Raw genomic sequence first — 27,750 nt, forward strand, 5'->3', positions numbered from 1 at the left:
TAAATTTTTGCAAATTTAATCGTTCTGACTTTAGAAGTCAGAAAAAAATCCATGACAATAAAATTCTATTAGGCCGGTAGTGGTGGCTCACACCTGCAATCAATCCTAGCATTCTGGGAGGCAAGGGCTGGAGGATAGCTTCGGGTCAGGAGTTAGAGACCAGCCTCAACAAGACCGAGACCCCCGACTCTACTAAAAATAAAAAGAAATTAGCTGGGCAACTAAAAATGGAAAAAAAAAATAGCTGGTTGTGGTGGCATGTGCCTGTAGTTCCAGCTATTCGGGATGCTGAGGCAGAAGGATGGCTTGAGCCCAGGAAATTTGATGTTGCAACAGAGCAAGACTCTGTCTCAAAAAAAAAAAAAAAAAAAAAAAAAAAATTCTATTATAAAAATCTCAAATCTGGTAACATCACTATATATTACAGCACATAGCATTATCTGACACCAGAAATTCCTTCATAAAGAAGCAGTTTGTAGAATCAATTTAAGTGACTGGCACCTATAGCACTTATTTGCTTGATAGGTATCTGCAAGCTTCTTTATCAAGCTCTGGCATTCAAGTCTTTTCCTTTGAACAGCAACTTTTTGAATGGAAAACACATTTTAATTAAAAGTTTCAAAGAGTCACTTACTTATACAACATAACTAAAAAAAAATATTTTTACCATAAAAAAATACTTTTCCCACAGAGCTTCTAATTTCCTATAGCTGTTCTTTCCACTGGAGAGGTAAACAGTCATTATAGCATAGCACCACCACAATGCAGGAAATGCCAACCAAGCAGCTTGCCAGAGAGAGTCCCAAACTACATGACAAATGCTTAAGCAATGATTCTGCAGGTTGCTGAGTATTTAAAAAATGCTTTCATGGCTATACCTAATATAAACACCTGAAGGTTTTATATATATTCCTGACAAGGTATTTACAATTCTGAATTAAGTTAAATCATATTTTAAGTGTCCTAAGTGCATATTACAAAAATACATCAAATAGCAATCTTTGGCCCAGCGTGGTGGCTCATAATCCCAGCACTTTGGGAGGCCGAGGCAGGCCTTTGGGAGGATCACTTGAGGCCAGGAGTTAGACACCTAGGCAACATGGTGAGACTTACAAAAGTAAAACATTAGCCAGCGCACCTATAGTCCTAGCTACTTGGGAGGCTGAGGTGGGAGGACTGCTTGAGCCCAAGAGTTCAGGGCTACAGTGAGCTATGATAGCACTACTGCATTCTAGCCTGAGTGACAGAGCAAGACCCTATCTTAAAAAAATAAAATAATAAAAAGACAAATACCAATCTTTTTATTAGGAGACGAAATGCCATGTATGATACGTATAAAAAATCATGATTTTTGTATATGGGATTTCTTTAATGAGAGGTTAATCCATGTTAAATGAAGGTATCCATGGCCTACACCCAAAATCTCCAAGCTACAATAAGTAATATGATAATACACAAAAGAGCTTGGTTTGCTAGGAGGAATGCCCACTACAAAGCAGTTAAGGCTAAAACTATGGAAGACGAGGAAGTCCAGAAAATGAAAGATAAGCCTCTTTTTCACATTTGTAGTAAAACTAAAATATATTCTTTTTAAATTATATAGAGAAACTGTCTTACCCTAATCCTAGGTTCTGGGTATTGCTGTAAACCTTACCAATTTATATCGAGGATTTGATTGTATTTAATAAAAAAGAAGGCATCCAGGTTCTGTCTCCAAATAGACTTTTCAAGATAATTTAGCTCAAATGAAAAACAACACTCTAATATCTCACGTTCAATTACATTATGATATAGTAAGTCATTTGACACCAAATTCTAGTATGGTATATATTTGCTATTAGAACCAGAAATGACAACTCTACTTCATCAAAATTAATCTAGTAATTCATTAAAACTAACCTTTCAGGGCCCCAGACAATAAAAACAAACATACAGATTAGAAAGAAAACCGTCTATATTCACAGATTACTTGATTATGTACACAGAATAGCCAAAGGAATCTACAAACAACTAACTCATAAGTTTATACGGTTGAGAAATTCATGGTGACTATGAAAAAATCACCCACATTTTTACATATCAGCAACAAACACTTGGAAAGTGAAATTTTTTTAAAAGCACCTCTCTTACATAATAAAATCAAGAATCTAGGAATAAGCTTAATCAAAAATGAGCAAGAATTCTACCTAAAATACTTCAAAACATTGCAGAGAGCTAATAAAGACATAATAGAGATATATCTATCATGTACATCAATTGGAAGGCACAACATTGTTAAGATGTCAACTCTCCCCAATTTGATCTATAAATTCAACACAATCCAAATCAAAATCCCAACAGGCATTTTATAGAAATTGACAAACTGATTCTAAAACTACTATGAAAATCCAAATGACCTAAAATAACTAAAATAATTTTGATGAGTAAGTATATTACTTGATTTTAAGACTTACTGTGCTAGAATAATTAAGACAGTATAGTACTGGCATAAAGACAGATCAATGGAACAGAGTCCAGAAATACATTCACACTTATTACTTGACTCTACAACAGAGGTGCCACTGGAATTCAGTGGGCGTAACCATGATTTTTTCAACAAATAGTCCTGGAATAATTAGATATTCACATGGACGAAAACATAGGAGAATATCTTGGGATCTTGGGAATATCTTGGGATAGGCAAAGATTCCATTGGCAGGACACAAAAAGCACTAATAGTGAAATCAAAAGCAGAGAAAATGAACTTCCTCAAAAGACACAGCTAAGAAAATGATTAGGGGAAGCCATGGATTAGAGGAAAAAACAAAATACATATCTGAAAAAGTACTCACAACTAGAATATATGAGGATAATAAAAAATTAAACAATCCAATTTTTTTAAATGAGCAAAAGACTTGAAGATTCGACAACAAAAGCAGCAATGAATGACCAATAAACACAGTAATTGTGATGAATTACTAGATGGCTACTCAGTATTACTAGTCATCAGTGAAATGCACATTAAAACCACAATGAGATACCACTTCACACCCAACAGAATGACTAAAAATAGAAGTCTGACAATGACAAGTGTCACAGAGAAGGTGGAACAACTTGCAATCTCATACACTGCTAAGAGCATAAAATGATACAAACATTTCAAAAGAGTTTGGTAGTTTCTGATAAAAAAGAATTTTTTTTTTTGAGAGACAGTGTCTTGCTCTGTTGCCCAGGCTGGAGTACAGTGGCCCCAATCATAGCTCACTGTAACCTTGAACTCCCAGGATCAATTGATCCTACCGCCTCAGCCTCCCGAGTAGCTGGGACTACAGGTGCGAGCAAGCATGTCTAGCTAATATTTTTTTATTTTATGTAGAGACGGGGTCTCACTATGTTGCCCAGGCTGGTCTTAAACTCCTGGCCTCAAGCTATCTTCCCACTTCAGCCTCCCAAAATGCTGGAATTACAGGCATGAGCCACTGCACCCAGCCAGTTTCTATTAACAATAAAATTAAATGCATATAACTACCCTAGGACCTAGCAATTCCACTCCTAAGAATACACCCAAAGAAATCAAAGCCAATTTTCACAAAATTGTTCACAAATGCTTTATTAACAGTCTACAAATGGAGACAATTTAAATGCCCACCAACAGGAGAAAGGATAAACATAGTCACACAATAAAAAGAATATGTACAACACAGGTAAATTTTTAAAACTTAACATGTTAAGCAAAAGTTTCAGACACAAAGTATACACCGTATGAGTCCATTTATACAAAGCTCTAAAACAGGCAAAACTATAATATATAGTGAAAGAAATCAAAACTGTAGTTACCTCTGGGATTGACTGGAGAGAGAAACAAGAAACCTTTCTGGGATAATGAAAATCTTGTATTTTGATTTGGATGGTGGTAACAGGTATATACATTTGTCAAAACAAATTGTTGTATATTTTAGTTCTGTACATTTTACTGTGTGTAAATGATAACCCAACAGAGAAAAAAATTAATAAAACAACCCTTAAAAGATTTAAAAATAAGAAAAAAATATTAATATAACTTCTGAGGAAAATATCAGGGTTAGGGAGAAAAAGATGCCTTTACCAAAAGAAAAGATCATGGCACTTATGTAAGAGCAACAATGGTAACTAAATATCATCACAATTTGGCACCAACAATCCTTTCCACTTATCTTTCAACCTACTCAATAAATTTTAGGTAACTAAGATATATTCTACACCAGAGCTTTGGCAGGTCCAAGACTTCAACAAAAAAAAGATTGTTGCTTTAGTTGAAGCTTTCATAGTATCTGTCCTAAATTATATTAATAGCTTTCCATCCTTCTTCCACACAGTTATCTTCCTAAAATACAAATCTAATACTCTTCCTCCTCCACTTAAAATATTTCAGTGGCTTTCCATAACCTATAATAGTGGCCTTTAAAGCTTTTTAATCATGTATTCTATCAGTAAAAATTTGAGTATATGCCTCTATATATTTTTATTCCCAAGTTATGTATTACGGGTAATACCTAAACAATATATTACATATATTATACAAAAACAAAAAAAAGGACATTAAAATGGATGCAAAACTATAATGTAATTAGAAGTTATAAAACACAAATGTTTCAACACAAGCACCTCCAAGACAGCCATGTACCCACACTGGTAGAAATACAAAGGCCACAGATCTGGCCCTACCCCTTTCTGGTTTTATCCCCCACAGCTACCTTTCTTCTGCTGTGTTACAATTATGCCTAACAACTTATATTTCCAAGAGGCGTGCTTTCTCTTTCACATTTCTGCATAGGCTATTCCTACTGCTCTTCTCTACTTCATTCTTTTTTTTAGAGACAGGGTCTCACTCTGTTGGCTAGACTGATGTGCAGTGGCCTCATCATAGCTCATTGCAGCCTTGAACTCCTGGGTTTAAGTGATCCTCAGCCTCCTGAATAGCTGGGACTACAGTCATGCACTACCACACCCAGCTAATTTTTTAATTTTTTGTAAAGATGGGGTCTCACTATGTTGCCCAGGCTGGTCTCTAACTCCTGGGCTCAAGCAATCCTCCTGCCTCAGCCTTTTGGCTGGGACTACAGGCCTGAGCCATCATGCCCAGCCTCTACTTTATCCTTTTAGCACACTTTTAACTCATTCTTCAAAACTCAACCTAAATGTTAATTCCTATAGAAAATCTGCTTTATCTTCAAGAAGTTATTCTTTTTTAGGACCTTGTTTAAATCACAAGAGTAACACCTTATTCTAATTATTTATTTATATGTCTATTTCTCCATTAGAGTGTGAAAAGCAAAGGCTATGTTCTATTCATCTTTGCAGCCCAGTATTTAACAGTACCCACACACTTCTTAAGCATTTTAGAAATTTTTTTTCAATATTCATAATAACCCCCATTTCTCCCAAAGGTGGTAGGAAATATTTCCTAACCAGTATGTTACCAAGTATATTACATATATTTGGATAATAATACACTGTGACCAGTCTAACAACCTAAAATAGCATATAACCCCATCCAAAAGGTATACCTATGCCTTGAATCACTACAACTGGATAGCCACTTGCAAAAGAATGAAGTTGGATCCTTTTCTTACTCTAGATATAAAAATTAACTCAAAATGGATCACAGATCTAAACGTGAGAGCTAAAACTATAGATAACATAAAGAAAGTAAAAGGACAACTCATGATAACACATGCAACAATACAGAGAATGGGAGAAGATATTTGCAAATTATATATCTTATAAAGAACTTGTATCCAGAATTTATAAAGAACTCTTACAACGAAGTAAGAAAAAGACAACCCAATTTTAAAATGGGCAAAGGACCTGAACAGACATTTCTCTAAAGAAGGTATTCAAATAGCCAATAAGAACATCAAAAAAAATGTTAATCATCGTCAGCCATTAGGAAAACATCACTTGCCTTAGGAAATGCAAATCAAAATCACAGTAAGATACCACTAGGATGGCTATAATCAAAAAATATCAAGTGTTGGTCAGGATGTAGAGATATAAGGACACTTATACATTGCTGGTGGAACTATAAAATGAAAATACTGCTTTGGAAAACTGGGAGGTCCTCAAAAGGTTAAAAATAAAGTTACTATATGACCTAGAAATTCCACTCCTAGGTATATACCAAAAAGAAATGAAAACCTATCTTCACTCACACACACACATACACACACACACACACACACACACACACACACACACACACACACACGAATGCTCACAGCAGCATTACTCACAGTAACCAAAAGGTGGAAACAACCCAAATGTCCATTAATAGACTAATGGATAAATTGAAGGTAGTATGTCCCCTACAGTGGAATATTATTCAGAAATGAAAAGGAACGAAGTACAGTCAGCCCTATATATCTGTAGGTTCCACATCCTTGCATTCAACCAACTGCAGATTAAAAATATTTGCGAAAAAAGCAATAAAAAATGACAACAATAAAAATAATACAAATAAAAAATAATATAGTATAACAACTATTTATACAGCATTTACATTATACTAGATATTATAAGTAATCTAGAGATGATTTAAAGTATATAGGAGAAGGTACATTGGTCATATGCAAATACTATGCCATTTTATATAAGGCACTTGAGCATCCACAGATTTTGGTAGCTGTGGTAGGTGGGGGAGATGGCAGTGGGGGAGGGTTCTGGAACGAATCCCCCTCAGATACTGAGGAACAACTAAACTGATAAACACTACAATGTGGATGAACCTTGAAAACATTATGCTAAGTGAAAGAAACCAGTTACAATAGGCTAGACATTATATGATTCCATTTATATGAAATGTCCAGAATAGGCAAATCTATACAGAGAGAAAGTAGGTTAGTTGTGGCCTAGGGCTGGGGGAAAATGCTAACAGGTATGGGGTTTCTTTTGGAGATGATGAAAATATTCTAAAATTGATTATGGTGATGGTTGTACAATCTGTCAATATACTAAAAACCATTAAATTATATACCTTAAATTGGTAAATTATATTTCAATAAAAAAGTTAAATTGAAAAGATGCTCTTTAATCACAATATTCTGCATCTATTTACTGTCTTAAAAAGATCTCAGGCAATTTCAAATTGGAATGTGCAAAAATCTTTAAAAACAAGATAATACTCACTGGGCATTTCATTTATTTCTGAAATAAAATAAATCAACTGTTTCTTTAGTCACATGTGACCATAGAACTGTACACTTTTCAAATAGCTTCCCCAGAACAAAACAAATATGCAATTATGTTGGCAAAGTATTATGCAAATAAAAACCTAGTAGAACTCAATTCCAACAAGGTACCTGGTCTCCTGATGACTAGAAATGATAATCCCAAAAGAAAGTAAAAATGTGAAAGAATACTTTGAATCTAGAAGGCGGCCATGCTCTCACCATCCGTTTTGTTATAAAGGAGATTTGCTATTTTGAGGAATTTTTATGTGCTGTGACATACTATGTGATATGGTTTTAACACTAATGAATGTTTGTTTTATGGCAATATTTCCAGTTCAGTATGCAGTCATGGATATATTTTGATGAAGACAGGCTGAGATTAATAAAAAATTGTATCTGATCATTTAAAAAACAACCCATTCATCTATATACCTTTCATTCTTCACAGGTGGCCTGGCTGGCCATCAGCCTGGATCAAGACCATCCCACAAAAAGCATAGAAGTAGAGAAGGGAATATCAAGGCTCAGTCTGGAAGCTCTTTTGTATGTAACTTTAACTTTAATTCCAGAGGATTATTAGACACCCTAATAAAGGAAACTTGTAAACAAAGGGGAACTTCAGACAGTTCATCTTGAGTCACAAAAGAACCACAATTCATCCAGAGAACATTCAACTACTTAAGAAGCCTAATAGTTAAGAGATCCTGGGCAAAGAGGACACAGGCAAAGAAGAACCAGACCAAATATAATAGGCTAATGCTCAGGGAAGAGAATTAGCCAGCTAGATTCAAGTAGGCATATACACTGGTTGACTATGTCTTCTTTAAAGGAAACAAGGACCCTTTAGCGCCATCTCAGGCACTCAACTCAAATAGGAGCTTTGGCCTACCTCAGCACTCAAAACCTATACTCCTTTCCAAGCCAGCCTGGCTTCAACTCAAGCTCATGTGTTTTATCTCCTGATCTGACCTCCTTGTTTGTATATATGACCTTCTCATCTGTTTATAAATATATATCACATGTATGTATATCCACCAAGGACTTTAATTAATCTCATTGTATATGCCTGAAGTTCATCACAAATATTTTTAAAAGTAAAAGCAGACTGCACAGATTAATTCCCTACCCTTCAAGATAGTAACTAACATATACTAAGTGCCTGCTAAGCCAGATAATTCATGTGTGTACACACACACATATAAAATTTTATAACATTATGATGTGTTAACCCCATTTTATAGATGATAAAGGTTAAGAGATTGAAACATTTATCCAAGGTTACCAAATCAGTAAGTGGTAAACTGATTTACTATACCACTTACCAGTATGATAACTGGTATTCCAGTTTTGTTCAAACTGGAATTTGATCCACCAAGGCCCTGTTCTTTCCCCTAGAGGCATATGCATATATATATATATATATATATATATATATATATATATATATATATATGGTACTTACATACTATAAATTCAATAGTACATACTAGGACAACAGAAACAGAGAGAACAATCAATAGATCAAAACTTAAAGAGAAGATTGGATAAATGCCAGATAAGTGAGTCATAAATGGATTTGTGCATAAAACTGGATCCCAGTTGCTCTCTAGGCAAGCTAAAGCTGGTAAGAGCGAGCAGACAAGGCTCTGGGGCAGGACGTTGGACAGCAAATTCAGGAAACAAACAGCCCAACTCAGCTGAAGTTTCCTATACTGGAGTAGAGAAAAAAGATGGAGAGTAAGGATCTGACCACGGAAGCCTATAAATATCAGTGCTAGAAGTTTAGATGATCTGTAAGCAATGGAGAGCCATTCAACACTTCTGTGAAGGATTGCAACATGACAGCATTAGTTTACGAGAATTCATCTGAAAACAAAGGAAGGAAAAAAAGAAGTGGGAAAGAGAAGGTAGGGAATGGGAAAACAGATTTCATCAAAATTAAAAACTTTTGTGCAGCAAACGACACCATCAACAGAGTAAAAGGGCAACTCATGGGATGGGAGAAAATATTTGCAAATCACATACCACATATGTGATTAATATCCAGAATACATAAAGAACCCTTTCAACTCAACAACAAGAAAAAAAAACAATTAAAAAATGAGCAAAGGACTTGCATAGACATTTCTCCAAAGAAGACAGACAAATGGGCAATAAGAATAGGAAAAGATGATCAACACCACTAATTATTTTGGAAATACAAACCAAACCACAATGAGATACCACTTCACACTCATTAGGATGACTGTTATTGAAAACAAAACACTAGAAAATATAATAACAAGTATGTGATACAGATGTGTAGAAATGGAACCCTTGTGCATTGCTAGTAGAAATATAAAATAGAGCAGTCACTGTGGAAAACAATATGGCAATTCCTCAAAACTTTTTTTTTTTTTTCCTTTCTGTCCATCTTCGGTTGTCCTAAGTTCCTCAAAACTTAAACAAATAATTACTGTACGATCCAGCAATTCCACTTCTGGTTACATTCAAGAAGAACTAATAAGCGGGAACTCAAATAGATATTTGTACATACATGTTCATAGCAGCACTATTTGCAACACTCTAAAGGCAGAAGCAACCCAAGTACCCATTGACAGATGAAGAATGGATAAAAACAATGTAATATACAATATTATTCAGTCTGTAAAAGGAATGAAATTTTGACACATGCTAAGAATATGGATGAAACTTGAAGATATTACGCTAGAGTGAAACAAGCCAGACACAGAGGAAAAATACTGTATGATTCCTCTTAAATGAAGTTGTTATTGTTTAGTGGGCACAGAGTTTTAGTCTGAGATGATAAAAAAGTTCTGGATATGGATGGTAGTGATAGTTGCAAACCAATGTGACTATATTTAATGCCACTGAACTGTACACTTACAAATGGTTAAAATGGTCAATTTTATGTGATGTATTTTGCCACAGTAAAAAAATATATAAACTCCTGTGAGGCAAAAGACGTTCAAATTAAAACAAACATGCTAGGAAAAATATTTGCAACACAGCATTCATAAAAATATAAAAGCCCTTCTACAATAAGATAGCAGAAAATCAATCAGTGCATACAACAAGCCATCAAAATGGAAATTCTAACGTCTAATAAACATGAAGGAATGATCAATCTCACCAGTGCTCAGAAAAATATTAAAAAAATGAAATAGTCATATTGGCAAAAATATAATGAAAATAAAATATTGAAGGAGAATATGGGTGCTTTCATATACCATTTTGGCAGAAAACATGACTGTATTTATCAAAAATAAGAATCATGTCCCCTTTGATTTAGTAATTCTATTTTTAGAAATCTTACAGCAATATTCACAAGTCTTCAAGGGTATGTTTAATAATGCTTACCACCACAGTACCATACCTACCAAATTGGAAAGTAAATATTCAATAGGAATATGCATACACATTGTGACATACAATGGACTACAATGCAAACATTAAAATAACAATATATGTCTATGGTCTATCTTGCAAACTGTCAACAAAATATAAAGATAATTTTTAAAAGCCAGCTGTAGTACAAAGCATATGATCTTAATGTATTACTTACTTTTCTTACATTTTTCTGAAATCCCAGAAGCATTTTTTTTTAAGACAGAGTCTTGCTCTGTTGCCCCAGCTGGAGTACAGTGGCTTCATCATAGCACATAGCAATCTCAAACTCCTAGGCTTAAGCGATTCTCCTGCCTCAGCCTCCCAAGTAGCAGGAATTACAAGTGCACACCACCACACACGCCCAGCTAATTTTTCTATTTTTAGTAGAGACAGGGTCTCACTCTTGTTCAGGCTGATCTCGAACTCTTGACCTCAAGTGATCCTCCTGCCTCAGCCACCCAGAGTGCTAGGATTACAGGCGTGAGCCACTACACTGGGCCCAGAAGCATTTGTTAAAAAACTTTAAAAACCTGAGGACTAAACAGTGGAAAGGAATTCATGGATAGGAGCCCAAAAGCAGTTTCTGTGACTAATTTTATACATCATTAGGATAAGGAACTCTGTGCTTGGAAGGGTAAAAATTTCTATTTCATTTTTAATTTTCCTTTAGCATTTTAGTAAAATATGAAACCAAAATAATTTTCATAAGGTCAAGTGATTATAATCCATTCAAATCTTTTAAACAAATTAATAAAACTGCTTTCTATTGATTAAATGAGATTAGTGTAATATTTTGGACACAGGGTGAAGATGGGGATAGAAAGTGTAAACAAAGGAAAGAAGTAGATTTTAGAGCATTCAACATTTAAGGGCTGGTAAAAATTAAAGCTCTGGGCCTCAAGACCAATATACTAGGTAGGATTGGTAGAAAGTCTAAGGTGGTAGAAGGATAATCAAGGACAAATTTCACCAACTTAAAAATTACCAGTCTTGTATGCTAGAGTAAGTTATAGCTTCCACACAGACCTGTAGTCTCCGTCACACAAATTGTCCCAAAAGTTCATGTTCAAGTAAGCCTTTGGATATGTATTCTGCCAAAACTAAATACATTAATTTGAAAAATAATAAATATATAAAAATATTAAATAGCTTTTATTTAACTTTTTGTGGGTCACAGGCTCCTTCGAGTATCTGAAGAAAGTTATGGACCATCTCCCAAGAAAATTGTGCATATTCACATTCAAAATTAAGCCTCAATGCAATCTGAGGAGACCTAAGACTCTAGATTAAGAACTCCTATTACATATGGTAGTGAAGTCCCTCTGTCCACAACAAGCTATGTGTCCTTTAAACTGATTAATTCTAGTAACATGATAAAACCTAACTTCTATTATAATTTTCTTAAAAACTGAGTTTGGAGATCTGGTTTAGGATTAACTACCTGAACAGCTCCAAGTCATTAGTTGCACCTGTTGACCTAAAGGAATAAGCTAAGGCAAAATTAACATAGTTTATCTGAGCCAAGGTTGAAGACTGTAGGTAGCCCAGGACACACTACCAAGTAAACTTGCTCTGCAGGCCTTTGGTACAAGCAGGTTTTTAAAGGCAAAGGGAACAAAGGAGTGGGCTGATATAAAACTGTTTGACTGGAATTGTCATTGGCTTACAAAGAACATTCATTAGTGACTGGCTATACATGTTGAACCACAGGGTATGAGTTATGGTATCCAGCGTATATAACGCTACTTGGCATCAGTCTAGAGCCCACATAGCAAGTGGCTTCAAGAAGTAATTATTTAGCTCAAAGGGGAGCCAGAGTTGACTGCTGTTACATTTTAAATGCCTCTCTGGGCCTGATAATTTAAAGAGGTTTGCATTCCTTAGATTAAAAGTTGGTTTTTTCCCCCCTTTCTCAAACCTTTCCTAGAGGGAGAAACAAAAATAATGACAGCTGAGGAACAGATAAAATGACTGTGAAGCAAAGGGAAAAGAATTTAATAATCTGTTGGTGAGGGAGGACAGGGGGAGAAGGTTGTTTTGATAAACAGGAAGTGGGGGAACAATCCTTGGTACACAGTAGGCACTCTATAAATGAATGAATGAAAAAATGAGAAAAACAAATGAACGAAAGGAAGTAGTTGAGAGGAAGAAGAGAGTCTTTTATAGCACGGCCCCAGAAGTGGGGAGAAAATTTTAATATTTTATGTGCTACCCTGAAAAGATACCTTAAATATATCCCCTCTATGGAAAAATGCAATTGAAATTCTCAACATTTTTACAAAGTTTTAGAAGATGATTCATCCATAAAACTTGCCTATTGCAGTGTATATAAAATTCATTAGGAGAAAAAAATCAAATTACTAAATCAAAATCTAAGGAGAACAATTGCTACAACAAGAAGAAAAATAGAAAACAAAACTAACATGTAAGGAAAATGGTTACTTACAAAACTAAATGCAGAAAAATTAAAACTACATAGTTACTTACGTTACAAATACCGGACCATCTAGAAAAAAGACTTTTTACCTTTTGTATAATGCTTTAAAAAAATGCCACCATCACCGTATGTTAACAAAAACCCCAGCAACTAAATGTGATCTGTTTACACTGTGTATCTTATGCAGAGGGAACAAGACAAGTTCATGGAGTTCATCATGTATTCTGGGGAATCAACCAACATTTACTGCGTGCATACCAGGCAATGTGTCATGTGTATATAATAAAAAATGAATTATCAAATTAACTATTATAACCAGTGGTACTGAATCACATCCTCTGTCTATGTGCCAGGCCAACAAAAGGTTAAGAATCATAGAAATACAGATGTAATTACCAAAATCTTCCATAAATGATTATGGTTCTAATTTATTTTTTGTGAAAAATATTTTTTACTGCATTTGTTATAACAAAATGCTATCTACACCAAGCCAAGTGGTAAAATTTAAGTTAGGGCATCATTTAACAAGAATAAGTATTAATTTATGAAGAGCTCACAAAGCTGATTTATATTTGCTGTTTAGAATTATGTTGTAGAAAGATTTTATTACATCAGTCAATATCTAAAATAAGTGAGTAAATGGTTTTGGCTGGGATCTTTTTTTTCCCCAAAGAAAGATTTTTGGATTGGCAAGGTGGCTAACGCTTACAATCAGCACTCTGGGAGGATCCCTTGAGGCCAGCACTTAGAGATCAGCCAGGGCAACCGTGAGCTCCCACCTTCTCTACAAAAGGTAAAAAATCAGCTAAGCAGGGTGGTGCATGCCTATAATCCTAGCTACTCAAGAGGCTGAAGTGGGAGGATGGCTTGACTCCAGGAGATCCAGGCTGCAGTGAGCTATGACTGCAGGACTGCATTTCAGCTGGGCAACAAAGAACCCATCTCTTTCAAAAAAAAAAAATTGTACAGTTCTATGTGCTTTAGTGGCACATGTCCCACATCAAATTTAAGCTCAAAGTGAAATTCATGATGTATACTGAAAATATTATTTATCACATTGGAAGAACAATTTATCAGTGAAAATTTTACTTATCATACATTTGGCTATTGTGCTGTAACTAAATGGCAAACAAATCTTTAAAAATGTACAAAAGAAAAGAATTAGGGAACAATAGAACTAAAAATGTACACAAAGACATTTCATTCTTATCTATCTCAGAATTAAACTTGAGCTTTTTCAGCCAGAATACATTACATAAAGCTTTTCCCTCTAGCTAGGTGTTATGTTTTTAACTGCTAGGTGCTCTAAGAAACAACAAATGATTTTTATTGCAAAAAAGTGTTAAGCAATTCTATTTGTTTATATTCTACTCTACTTAAGCAAGGATCATTTTACAGCCGCTGGCAAATATCTGTGAGAGAGAGGAGCAATAATATTAATAACAGTAACTAACAATAATTGAGGCAGCACAATGCCACAAAGTGAATAAGCAACAGAATTAGGATTCCAACACAAGCAATATGACTTTATAGTCCATATTTTTCACCGCTATGCTGTGCTGCTTCTAAAAGATATCCCCTGACATTTTATATTGCAATATAAAACCTTTAACAACAACAATAGCAAAAAACAACAACCTCCCAAAACTTCCAATTGAAAGAATAGGAAATATAATAAAACATCAATTTTCTTTCTTCTGAATAATGTCCAGAAGAAAGATTACTATTTAAAGGAAAAATTTAAATGAAGGAAAAAAACCAGGCTACAAACCTTATTTTAAATGTCTTATTCCTAAAAAGTTGTGAGCCACTCAATGTTGCTTTCATTTTTACTTCATTTCAGAAACAGAGCATTCTCATCAGTAACTAATCCTCAACTGTCTACAGTTTCCAAAAACTTTAGCTTTAAAGAAAATCTCCACTCTTCTACTTTAATAATCCATAAAACATCTAAATGTTTGGAGAGAATGCAAATAAAGGAATTTAAACTGTTTATTTAAAGTTTATATAAGTCCCAAATGTGACCTACTGTTATAACTTAGTTTGGGAAGTTCCTCAAACTAGAGAAAACCAATAATTCAAATTTGTTTTAAATTCATCATATGAATTTTAAGTAGTGAAGTGTCATTCCAATCCACTGAGTGGATATGAAAAATGTGAACTCATTTCAATACTATTATAGTCATTATTCTTCTATTAATATTCTAAAGTTAATGGTTCTTCTTCCACGAATTTTTAAGGAAGATAAGACTCACGTCACTGACTAAATAGTTCTATTACCAGCTCAAGACATACCTAAACTTAACATTTCATAAAAAAATACTTAAAATTTTTGCTAGCAACATAGAATTAAAAAATTGCAAGGCTAAAAGGAATTTAAAAGGTCATTTCCTTAATTCCCCTGCCTTTAAGCAGTATCATACTACCAAGATTATTATCTATTTTATAAAGCCTAAGACACTAAAATTCCAAAATCTGCCTTAAAACCTATTTTAATACTCAAACTAATTCCATTTACTTAATTTCTGAAATCAAAAAGGGCAGAATAAAGGAGAAACAATGTGATGCTCAGTATTTGCCATTTCCTCCCCTCTAAAAATTGTTTCCTAGCACTGTAGGGTCTGCTAATGGTAAAGTAGCTTGGTCAGATAAACCTTCCCTCAGACAAAAACTACAGAATCTGGACAAAAACACAATTTTCCACGGCTCTGGAAAGTGACCAAAGTCAAGTAGAAACTAGAGAGGAGTTTACCCATGGAAAAAACGAAGTGTATCTGACAAGATGTGCATATTTATATCTTTTTGTCTAAGACAACAATTCTCAGTTTTGGACTCAGGACCCCTTTACAGTCTTAAAAATTACTGAGGATCCCACATTAGAAATTTTTTGGAGAAAATTCTAAGTTATTTATTAATTTATTTAAAATGATAATAAACTTATTATATCTTAAAATAAAGTTGCCATGTTTTCCAGAACAAAAATACTGAGAAGAGTGGCATTGTTTTACTTTTTTGAATATCTTTTTAATGTATAGTTTAAAAAAGAAAGATAATTAGATTCTCATATCTGTTTCTGCATTCCATCTTTGCAATCCATTTTTTCTAATTGAAACATATAAAGAAAATTCAGCCTCATGAACACAATGTACCTAGTTAGAAAAAGCAGGGCCTTGACAACCAACCCTTAAAAAGCTCTGAGGGACAGAGTTCCTAAGATCACACACTGAAATTGCTAACCTAAGGGTGTTCTAATCTGTGTACAACTCAAGGCAGCAGAAAGATACAGCTTTACTGAATTTAGATAACAAAGGACAAAACTTCAAAGCTGGCAGGGCAGTTCTAACGTTGAGGTATAAATTCTGAAAGGGAAGAAGCCAACAGGGGGTAAGCTCCAAAATTTACATATAAATTGCCCAAAACCTTGGCTATCTGCTCACTGCTATCTGCTCACCTATGTATGTGCAATAGAGACTCTAGGGTACAATTACAAAGGAGGAGCTTGAAAGAAAAACATTTCAGCTGTTGGCATCACCAAGAAGAGGAGAATAGAGTTTTAATCCAGCCATGCAAACTGCTGGCTAGAACAAAACAATATTCTTCAGAGGAGTACAACAGAAGTATAAATTTTATGAATGAAAATTTATGTTTACATAATTTTCACAGGAACACAACAGAAATTTTATGAATGAAAATTTATGCTTACATTATAACTGAAATGTAGACTGCATTTGATCTCTATGTTTCATTCATAATGTAAGCATAAAATTTAAAAATTATTGGATACACAGACACATTCCAAAAAAAAAGAAGAAGAACCTACAAAAACCAAACAAATAAAAAGTCAGGAATGTGCCCTATACTCAAGAAAAATAGAGTCAACAGAAACCAACCCCAAGATGACCTAGATGATGCAACTCCTCTTAAAATCTTTAGGCTAGCTATAATAAATATGCTCAAGGACTAAAGAAACATTTTCAAAATAAATTTATAGATGACGAATCTCAGAATTGGAAATTGTAAGAACCAAATGGAAATTCCACCCTAAAAAGTAAAATAATTGAATTGAGAACTATACCAGATAGGCTTAACAGCAAGTTGAAAACAATAGAAGAAAAGAATAAATGAACTTGAAATCAAGAGGAATTATCTAACATAAAGAACAAAGAGGAAAAAAGACTGAGGACAACAGAACCTCAGAGACCTACCTGTGGGATAGTATCAAGAAGTCAAATATAACTTTAGTCACAGAAAATGTAGAGAATTGGACAGAAAAAAAATTTCAAAAAATAATAACCTAAAACTTTCCCAATGTGGTAAAAAACAAAAAAACTTACCCAATAATTAATAAACTCTAAGAAGTAAATGAAAAAAAAATCTGTGCACATCACAGTCAGATGGTTTAAATAAAAGATTTTTTTTAAAGAGCAAAATCTCGAAAGCAGCCAGAGAAAAACACAAAGTTTAACAAAAATATGAATGTTATCTACCTTCTCACCAGAAACTATATAGAGAACAGAAGACAATGAAAGTATATCTTTAAGGAACTGTAAAAAAATACCTGCCAAGCCAGAATTCTTAAGCAAAACTATCCTTCAAAAACAAGGTAAAATAAAGATACTTTGAGGTAAACAAAAACATAATTTGTAGCCAGCCAAAAATATGGCAATCCTCCCCAAAATTAAAAATAGAATTATCAAATGATCCAGCAACTCCACTTCTGGGTATAAATGTACAAGAACTAAAAACAGAAACTTGAACAGATACTTGTACATCCATGTTCATAGCAGCATTATTCACCATAGCCACAAGGTTGAAGCAACCCAAGTGTCCATCAACAGACGAATGAATAAATAAAACGAGGTATATACATACAATAAAATATTATTCAGCCTTAAAAAGAAAATTCTGACACATGCTACAACTTTGGATGAACCTTGAAGACACACTATGTGAAATAAGCCAGGAATAAAAGGACAAATATTGTATGATTTCACTTATATGAGACACCTAGGATAGGCAAATTCATAGAGACAGAAAGCAGAATAGTAGTTACCAGGAGGTTGGGGGGGAGTGGGGGGGGGAGTTATTATTTAATGTCAGTTTGGGCTGAAGAAAAAGTTCTGGAGATAGACGGTGGTGATGGCTGCACAACAATGTAAAAGTACTTAATGTCACTTAATTTTACACTTAAAAATGGTTAAAATGGTTCATCTTAGGATAATTTACAATAAAAAAATTTTTTAAATCAACATAATTTACCACATTCAGAGAATACAAAACATGTACGATTATCTCAATATATGCTGAATAAGATTTGATTAACTTAAATACTCATTCACACACAGACACACACAAAACCATTCACAAATGAAGAAAAAAATTTCCCTTAGTTCTTATAATGGACACCTATAAAAAGCCTGCGCTTACTTAAGTGTTGAAGCATTGAATGTTTCCCCCCTCACATTGGTAAGGCAGCAAGGTCCACTCGCAGCAGTTCCAGTCAACATTTTACTGAATGTCCTGGATAGTGCAATAATGACAATAAAGTTATAAATGTTAAAAAGACATTGTCCCTATTTGCATGAATAATTATTAATGCAGAAAACTCAAAATGCTTATGATGAGTAAGTACGATGAGTCAGGCCTGAAGATACGAAGTCAACATACAAAATTTTACTGTATATCTATGCACTAGAAACAAACAACTAGAAAACTAAAAAAAATTCCATTTTACAATTACATCATGCAACATAAAATACTTGGTAATAAATTTAACAAAAAATGTATAAGACTTTCACCAAAAATTATGAAATATCTCTGAGAAAAACTGAAGATGACCTAAATAAGTAGAGACACGTACCATGATCATAACTGGAAGTTTTAAGATTGTTAAAATGTCACTTCTCCCCAAAGTAATCTAAAAATTCAACACTATCCCAATTCCAGTCCCAGCATAATCATAATCCTTTTTCTAGTAATTGGCAAGCCTATTCTAAAATTCATAATTAAAACACAAAGGACCTAAAATAGACAAAACAATCTTGAGAAAACAACAAAAGTTTCTGAGAATTTACATTAACTAACTTCAGGATTTACTAAAAAGCTGGGGGCAATTTTGTCCCTCAGTTGGCACTTGGCAATGTGTGGATACAATTTTGGTTGTTACAACTGGAAGGGTACTACTGGCATCTAGTAGGTGGAAGCCAGGGATACTGCTAAATATCCTATAATGCACAAGACAGCCCCATAACAATACAGCCAAAAATTTCAACAGTGCCAAGGTTGGGAAACCCTAAACTAGAGTAATGAAGATAATACACTATTGACATAGGACAGTCAAACAGATTAATGGACCAGAATACAGATTCCAGAAGTAGGCCTCTTAGGTCAACTGTTCAACAAAGGTGACAAAGCAACACAATGGAAAAAGAAGTGTTTTCAAAAGAAGGTTCTAGAACAGGATATTCATATGTAAAAAAGTGAAACTTGATCCCTACCTCACACCATATACAAATAGTAGTTCAAAATGTTATCACAGACCTAAATAAAATTTAAATGATAAATCTTCTAGAAGAAAACACAAAACATCTTCAGAACCTAGGAAAACTAACATATGAGAAAAGACTTATGCAAGCACATGAAAAAAGTGGTCAACATCAATATTCACTATAGAAATACAAATTAAAACCACAACAAGAAACACAAATGAAAAGCACAACTACATACCCAAGGATGACTAAAATTTACAAGAGTGAAAACAACCAATTGTTGGTAAGAATGTAGAGCAATCCAAACTCTTATGTATTGCTAGTATGTGGGTAAAATAGTACAAATAGCTTTAGCAGTTTCTTATAAAGTTAAGCATACACCTACTCTATTACCCAATAATTCCACTCATAGGTACCTATCCAAGAGAAATGAAAACGTAAGTTCATGAAAGGCCTCATACAATAATGTTCTGCTTTATTCATAATAGTCAATATGTCTGTCAACAAGAAAGTTTATTCATACAACAAACTACTTACTACACAGCAATAAAGAGAAATGAAATACTGATATGTGCAACAACCTAGATGAATCTCAAAAAACATTATGGTAAGTAAAAGCCAGGCACAAGAGTACATACTATATGATACTATAAATATGAAATTCTAGAGCAGGTAAAAGTAATCTACTGTTAAAACAAACAAACAGCAGATATTTGGGAGCATAGGGATGAACCAGAAAGGGCCACTAAGGATTTTTCTGGGATGACAGAAATGTCCTATATCTTGATTGGAGTGTGAATTATACCAGTGTGAACATTTGTCAACATTAAATAGTTAAGCTTTATGCATTACAATGTCCACAAATTTTATTTTTAAAAAACTATTAAAAAAATCTAGTGGGGGTAGGGGAGTGGACAGAGGTACTAAAACAAGAAATGGCAGAATATGAATCATTGACACTGGGAGATGAGCACATGGAGGTTCATTATACTATTTTGTTCACTTCATATATGTTCGAAATTTTCCGTAATGAAAGGTTTTAGAAAAATAATTTCTCCTAATTGCCTGAGTGAAGGAAGAGAATTAGTAGTCACTATCCTTCATACAAATTAAAATCTTTCATTAAGGCATTCTCTAAACTTCCTTTTCTATGCCAAAGAATCTTTGTCCTTTACATTTTCTCCAATCTTATTCATCATAATTAGAGCTCACCTTGAAATCTGTCATGTTTTCCATATCTTGTTTATGTACTACTATCTAATAGGAGAAATGAGCTGGGACTAAACTTCTTTAGCCTCTACTAAATGCCTGGCAGTATGATACCCACCTTAAATACATTTAAATCCCAAAACTGAATTTAGCATTTAACATTTTAATTCCTTAGGGTGACTACAGTCAACATTAATCAATTGTACATTTCAAAATAGATAAAAGAGAATCCAAATGTTCCTAGCATAAAGAAAAGAATTTAAGATGAATATCCCAATTACCCTGATTTGACTATATGAATGTATCAAATTATCACAAATACCCTGAAAATATGTACAGCTATTATATATCAATTTAAAAAATAAAAAACAAATTAAATTTTAATCTGTTTACTTCTTTATCACTTATCTCCCTCACTGGAATTTATGTTCAATGGCAACACAGATCTTACATTGTTGACTATTTCTTCACATCTGGCACATAGCAGGTATTCAGTAAATACGTATAAATCAAAAAAGAATATGACAGCTCAGAAGTACCCAGTTTAGCTCTTTTTGGTAGTATAAATCATTCCCTATACTACTAGCTATATCCAGCTTATTTTGCCTTTAATCTTATCAGCATCTATATCAATTGTCATTAATGTATTTGTATCAAGTGTAATAGAATGATCTTGTCTGAAAATGTCACATTCTCTTTATTCAAAAATGTAATATAGTAATATTATAAATCAATTTACTCTATATATTCCAACAAAGCCTTAAATGATGATTTCTATATGTATTGTTACTTTTTCTGCTTTTATTCCTAAGGATAATGAAAAAAATCTTACTGCTTTTTTGACAGTCTCAAATTCTGTTATCACCACCATAGCCGAAAAACCCTAGCAAATATTGATAATTAAGAGTTCCTTTCAGAGAGGTAAAGTGCAGTTAAATTATAATTGAGCTAATAGATTTGTAAAAATGATCAATTTTACTTCTAAAGATTTTATCTAGGCTGGGCACAGTGGCTCACACCTGTAATCCTAGAACTCTGGAAGGCCAAGGTGGGTGGATCGTTTGAGCTCAGGAGTTTGAGACTAGCCTGAGCAAGAGCAAGACCCCATCTCTACTAAAAATAGAAAGAAATTAGCTGGACAACTAAAAACATATAGAAAAAATTAGCCAGGCATGGTTGTGCATGCCTGTAGTCCCACCTATTCAGGAGGCTGAGGTAGGAGGATTGTCTGAGCCCAGGAGTTTGAGGTTGCTGTGAGCTAGGCTGATGCCATGGCACACTAGCCTGGGCAACAGAGTAAGACTCTGTCTCAAAAAAAAAAAAAAAATTAATCTCACAAACTAATCTTAAATTGTTAAAATTCATTCAGTAAATCCAGAAAATCTAGGTTTACTCTTAAAGTATATTCTTCAGTGAACATCTGGGGTGTGGTTTATGAGTAAAACTACCAATATCTTGGATTAGAATTAGAGTTCCACATCATTTTGAAGAGTAATTTTTTCATTCTTAAATAAAACCTTCAAAACATTGTAAGTTAAAAGGGCAGGAACAGAGGGAATGCTATTAGTGGCATCATAAAATATATAAAAATTGAGTAAAATAGCTGTCAGTGGTGAGACCTAGATTTTTCCTCATTTGTTAAGCAAAATACTATACCCAAGAAGTTAGTAATTGCAATGCTTCTCTGACCAACTAAAAAACCTTGAAAAAGATTTTGTAACATCCCAAGGAAGAAGGCAAGAGAGAAGTAAACATGAGGAGAAACAAATGAAATTACTCACAAAGAATATTATACATATAACTTTATTATTTAAAAACACATCACAAATGTCTTACATATATCATTTGCCACAGATTCAAATCCAGATTCTTCCAGATGCCATCTGATGTTTATAGATTGATTTTATACATAACTTAAAAAACACCCATTTAATTCCAATGGGTCAAATGCAGTAAAGGGCTGAAAAATAGAGAATTCAAAGTAAATACTCATTTAGAGACATCAGCAAATAGATCTGACCTTTTCAAGTGGCTTTCCCAAAGAGTTTCCAATCAGTTTCCAGTCATTCAAGACTTCTTCAACTTTGGAAATAAACCTAGGAAGGAGAAGGGAAAGTCTTCTAAATATGTAACAGTACATTTTTTCCTATTGTTATATAATTTCTTTAAAAAGGTACTTTTTATATTTTAACATTTTGACCAGAGAAGGCCCAGTAAGTTTAGTACTGTTAGCCTAATTTATGGAAATGGAATAAAAGTAGAAATAATCTTTAGCTTAAGAATTTATAGATTTTGATTCATTTATGTCTGCTGCTTACCCAACAGAAGCATTGTCTTCTATAAAATGTAAATTAAGAATTAATAAATTGCTCTATTAAAATGGATACAATAAATTTGGGAAAGAAGTAAAAATTGACAGACTAAAATGATACTATGAAAGATAATTATGAAACCAATAATGTCTCCCCTACTTTCAAAATAACTGATCTATTTAATTAACTTTTCCTTTAAATATCTTTAGGAATTCCCTGATTTGCCCTCCTCCCCAAAAAAGAAAACATCATTTGGGAACTTTGCTCATTAAAATAAAACAAGTTTTAAGAGACAGCTGATGAGAAATTGCAAGTAGATTTGTCAGCTTTAAAGAACAACTGACAAACAGATTTTAAAACAATTCACTAACCTTTAAACCCAATGAGCAAGATCTCTTAAAAAGAGAATTGATTTCTGGTAGCAACGTGCTCAACATCAGCAAATGAAAACTGTCAAATCTCAGTAGTAGTATTAAATACATATTAAAAGACACTTAGCAGACCTGTTATTACTCTAAGAAGCTGACCTCTTATGTAAGTATGATGCAATCTAACAGCAATATTGCTCCCTAAAATACCTAGGAAGTATTGCTAGAGTACTAGAGTTAATTCTAGTAAAATTATATTCAATGTTTTTCCTTCAGTAACATTATAAACTAATATTACATTTGTTTTAATATAATGATAGTAACGATAAATCATTTTATGATGCATTTGCTCCTAATTCCTCTTTAAAATTAAATGCAGTATTAATTCATATACTAATTCACTTTTGGAGGAAGTAGTCAAATGATAATTACTAATTCTGAAAATGAGTGCTCTAGAAATAAGTTTACTTGTTGACAAAATAAGAAAACTTTACATATATCCATAGATGAGTAAAAATTTGCATGAAATGTATAATGCCTTTATAAAGGTGAAAAACTGGAAGATACTTAATGTCCAACTGCAGTAAACAGTTATAAATTAATGATATATCCACTCAATGGACTAGTAAGCACCCATCAAAAACGCTGAAGAATGTTCGAGGAAATAGGAAAATGTTCATATGTTAAATGAAAAAATGAAAGCTATAGAAATAAGTATTAATATGATTTGACCCAAAAAGTTTATAATAGACACAGGTTAGAAAGAAATATGTCAAAAAATTAATAGCAGTTATCTCCTGGTGGTAAGTTCACAGGTGATTTTTATTTTTTTATCTACTATGAGGTATTATCATTACAGTAAAAATAATTTAAAATATAGCTTTCACAGTTAAAGGAGAAACATCTTAAAATACTTATTGTATAAATTCTATCAGTACTAGCTAAAAGAGAAAATTTGGACTCTCTCACAAATACTGAGATTTGACTAGAAAAGTTAACTTTTTCCTTAAAAGCTCTCCAGGTCTTAGCTGAAGGGTTATTTCCTGACTCTTCATTCTATATTAGGTTCCTCTGTTATATTCTAAGGCCAGGATTCTTTCCCTGCCTAGCTCTTGTGTAAATTTGTAACTACAGACTCGTTGGTATTATTTGATTCTTGTCTGTCTCTTCCACTAGACTGTACATTTAATAAGAGCAGAAACCATTATGTGTTTTTACTAACCACCACATCCCTAAATCCCTAACGTATATTGTGCTTGATACACAGTCATTCAATAAATACTTCTTCAACAGGTAAGTGATAAAAAGAGTTAGGGGCTTCTATGTAGTCCACTCAGTAAGTCGTCTATATGGTTCATAACATACTGTACTGACAAGAACTTTCACTCAACCATTAAACTCAAGGTTTAGGAGACTCCTAAGTCTTAACATTTTTCTCACCAACTGTAAAACACTAGTTTCACTCTACAAACAAAACACAGAAGTCAAAAACCAAATTTCCTACTTTGTGATAGTTCTCTGAACTGTGTTAACAATATTTTCCTATACGGAGCTAAAGGATTTAATAAGCCACTTCAGGATATTTCGAATATTTAGCTAAGGGAAGTGATCATTTCTCCATTCAAAACTCTGATGGTTCCCCACTCCAACCCCCCAAGATTTGAAATACATTTTTCTAACCACCTTCAAGACATCACATTATTTCAAATTCAACAGGTCCAAAACCACACTCTTCTCACTTTGACACTTTCTTACCTTCATTCTTTCAGGCAAAAAACTGCAGTTCCATGTTTTGATTCTTCCTACTCTTATGCATCATCATGCTCATCTATCTAAATCTTCTTTGAAATATCTTATAATCCTCTCTTCCTAGACTCCCTTTCTCTCCAGTCCCCCGATCACCAACCTAACTATGAATCAAGGTAAGTCTCTCACCTTTATTTTATCTCGTGTCCTGAAACCACTCTCATCATATCACCTGGCCATTCTAAAATTAAGGTCTCTCACTGTTGTCTTAAACAGCGATTCTTTTTTAAGTATGGTCTCCTGACCAGCAGCATCAGCATACCTGGGACCATGCTAGAAAAGCAAATTTTTGGGTCCCACCTCAGACCTACCTACCAATAAGAATCTTTGATAGTGAGGCCTACACCAAATCTGGATTCCTTTACTTAGCTTTGGAGGCTGTCTATGACCTAATCCCATATTCCTTATTTCCCTTCAACAGGTAGCATTCACTCCAGTGAAGATATATTTCTTCATGAAGTCCCAAAGGTTCATTCTCTCCTTTGTTTCTGCCTATGTCAGTCCATTTTCCTGTACAACCAACCACTTTCCACTTTCAAAGGCCAGCTCAATTCCCATTTTTTCTATTAGAGTATCTCCAACTTACAGTTCACAACAATATCATCCCTATTTAAATTACTACGTTTATGGTTAGTACTAACTGGCTTAAATTTTAACTGTTTGCTGGTTTGGGGTTTTTTTTTTTTTTTTTTTTTTTGAGACAGAGTGTCACTTTGTTGCCCGGGCTAGAGTGAGTGCCGTGGCATCAGCCTAGCTCACAGCAACCTCAAACTCCTGGGCTTAAGCGATCCTACTGCCTCAGCCTCCCTAGTAGCTGGGACTACAGGCATGAGCCACCATGCCCGGCTAATTTTTTTGTATATATATTTTTTAGTTGGCCAGATAATTTCTTTCTATTTTTAGTAGAGACGGGGTCTCACTCTTGCTCAGGCTGGTCTCGAACTCCTGACCTCGAGCGATCCACCCGCCTCGGCCTCCCAGAGCTAGGATTACAGGCGTGAGCCACCGCGCCCGGCCCGGTTTGGGGTTTTTTTAACATAGGAATCAAGTTTTTGTTTTTCCCTTAGTCTACACAGCTCTGGACATACAGTACCTGCTCAATGAAGTCTTGCCAGTGTGGTTTTATCTTACTCTTCCTCTGAGGAGAGTACCACAGGTCAAATTATTATTCAAGCAAAGATCTTTTATATTTTCCTATGCCATCTGCTGACATGAGATCCACAAATTTCCTCTCCCAACTGGAAAGGCAGTATGTTGCAACAGTCTAAATGCTGACCTCAACACCCAGAAAACTTTAGAGTTTCTGTGACATAGAACAAAAAACTACTCGATTTACACTATCACTCCTCCACAGACTGGGCTTTCAACAAATTTCAGTGATATGATAGTTTCCCCCAGACAGCTGTTCATCTGAGTTTGATAGGCACAGGAAGCCTGGGCACAGTACCCACTGAAATGTCACAACTTCAATCAAAGCGTTCCAAAGCCATGTGCAGACTTTTTAAAAAGGTTATTCTAAAAGACAGGATGGAGATGGGAGTGTGGCAGATGGACAACCATTAATACTCTGCAGAAAGGCCTCCGCCAGAAAGGGTATAACTAACGTACACGGGAAAACAAAAAGCATCTGGGAAGTTTAATACTTGCGACAACCAATGAGTTAAACGGAAATGAAAACAGAAACAGCAGTGGTAGCTTTGGAAATTGTTCTTTCAGGTGGGAAACAACCAGAAAATCAAAGGTCTAAGGAACGTGGTCTGAGAGTAGAGAAAACAAAACTTTTTATGAGAGCCTGAGTCTCAAGGGTTTGGCTGACGGGGGCGGGGCGGGATTATCCGACGCGAGACGCGGAAGAGGCTTGCGGCGGACCAGAAAAGAGAGGCGGCGGCGACCCGGGGCCCACGGTTCTTATTTTTCCCGCAGAAGTGGCGTCACATGTGTTGTGGCTGAGTTAGAGGAGCAGCTGGGGGACACGGGGGCCCACAGTGCTGGCAACCAAAGATGCGACTCACTCACCTTTCCCATTCCGAGGCAGTGGTGAAGTCGGTGATCTCAAATACCTCAGACTCGGGCTGCGGGAAGAGGAAGGAAAGAAAGACACTGAGCCCCGGGGAAACGACACGGAAGACCGAACTTAGTGACAGGGACAAGCACAGAGCTCACCTCACTGTCGGCCGCCATCTTGAGGAGCTCCGGATTGGCGCTAGGGCTGCCGGGAAGAAAAGCTGAACTACGACGGCGTGAGGAGCGCGGTGAGCTGCCGTGGGCGGAGCCTACGCGCGGCCCCGCCCCCTGGTGGTGAGTCCCACCTTGGGCGGGGGAAATTGCTCTTTGTTCCCCCAGGTCTGGAAGAATTTAGTGTGTCCTCAACTCCCTCTAACTGGTTTAATAAAATTTGAAGATTTCCTGTAGAGTAATGAATATGGAAAGGGAACAGAAGCAAGGAGGTAGAACAAGGCCCTAGACTGATGTGGATAAGACTGTATTGAAAAACTTGGATCATATTGGGTTTGTTTTATTAAACAAAGTTATGGGAGGCCATTGTTCTGAACT

At 34.7% G+C, this 27,750-nt stretch overlaps 1 protein-coding gene across 1 annotated transcript in view; it reads right to left on the reverse strand.

Moving 5' to 3' along the window:
• RAB3GAP1 (RAB3 GTPase activating protein catalytic subunit 1) overlaps positions 1 to 27,419 on the reverse strand; it is a 96,741-nt gene extending 69,322 nt beyond the window's left edge. The window contains exons 1-3 of the mRNA XM_045559957.1: positions 27,361 to 27,419; positions 27,214 to 27,269; positions 22,732 to 22,807 (exon numbers count right to left, since the gene is read on the reverse strand). Of these exons, the coding sequence (XP_045415913.1) occupies positions 22,732 to 22,807; positions 27,214 to 27,269; positions 27,361 to 27,378 (150 nt within the window). The 5' untranslated portion in view covers positions 27,379 to 27,419. The remainder of the gene's footprint in view (positions 1 to 22,731; positions 22,808 to 27,213; positions 27,270 to 27,360) is intronic.
• Positions 27,420 to 27,750: the final 331 nt, after the last annotated feature.

The sequence above is a fragment of the Lemur catta genome, chromosome 8 (genome assembly GCF_020740605.2).
Source record: "Lemur catta isolate mLemCat1 chromosome 8, mLemCat1.pri, whole genome shotgun sequence".
Lineage (NCBI taxonomy): Eukaryota > Metazoa > Chordata > Mammalia > Primates > Lemuridae > Lemur > Lemur catta.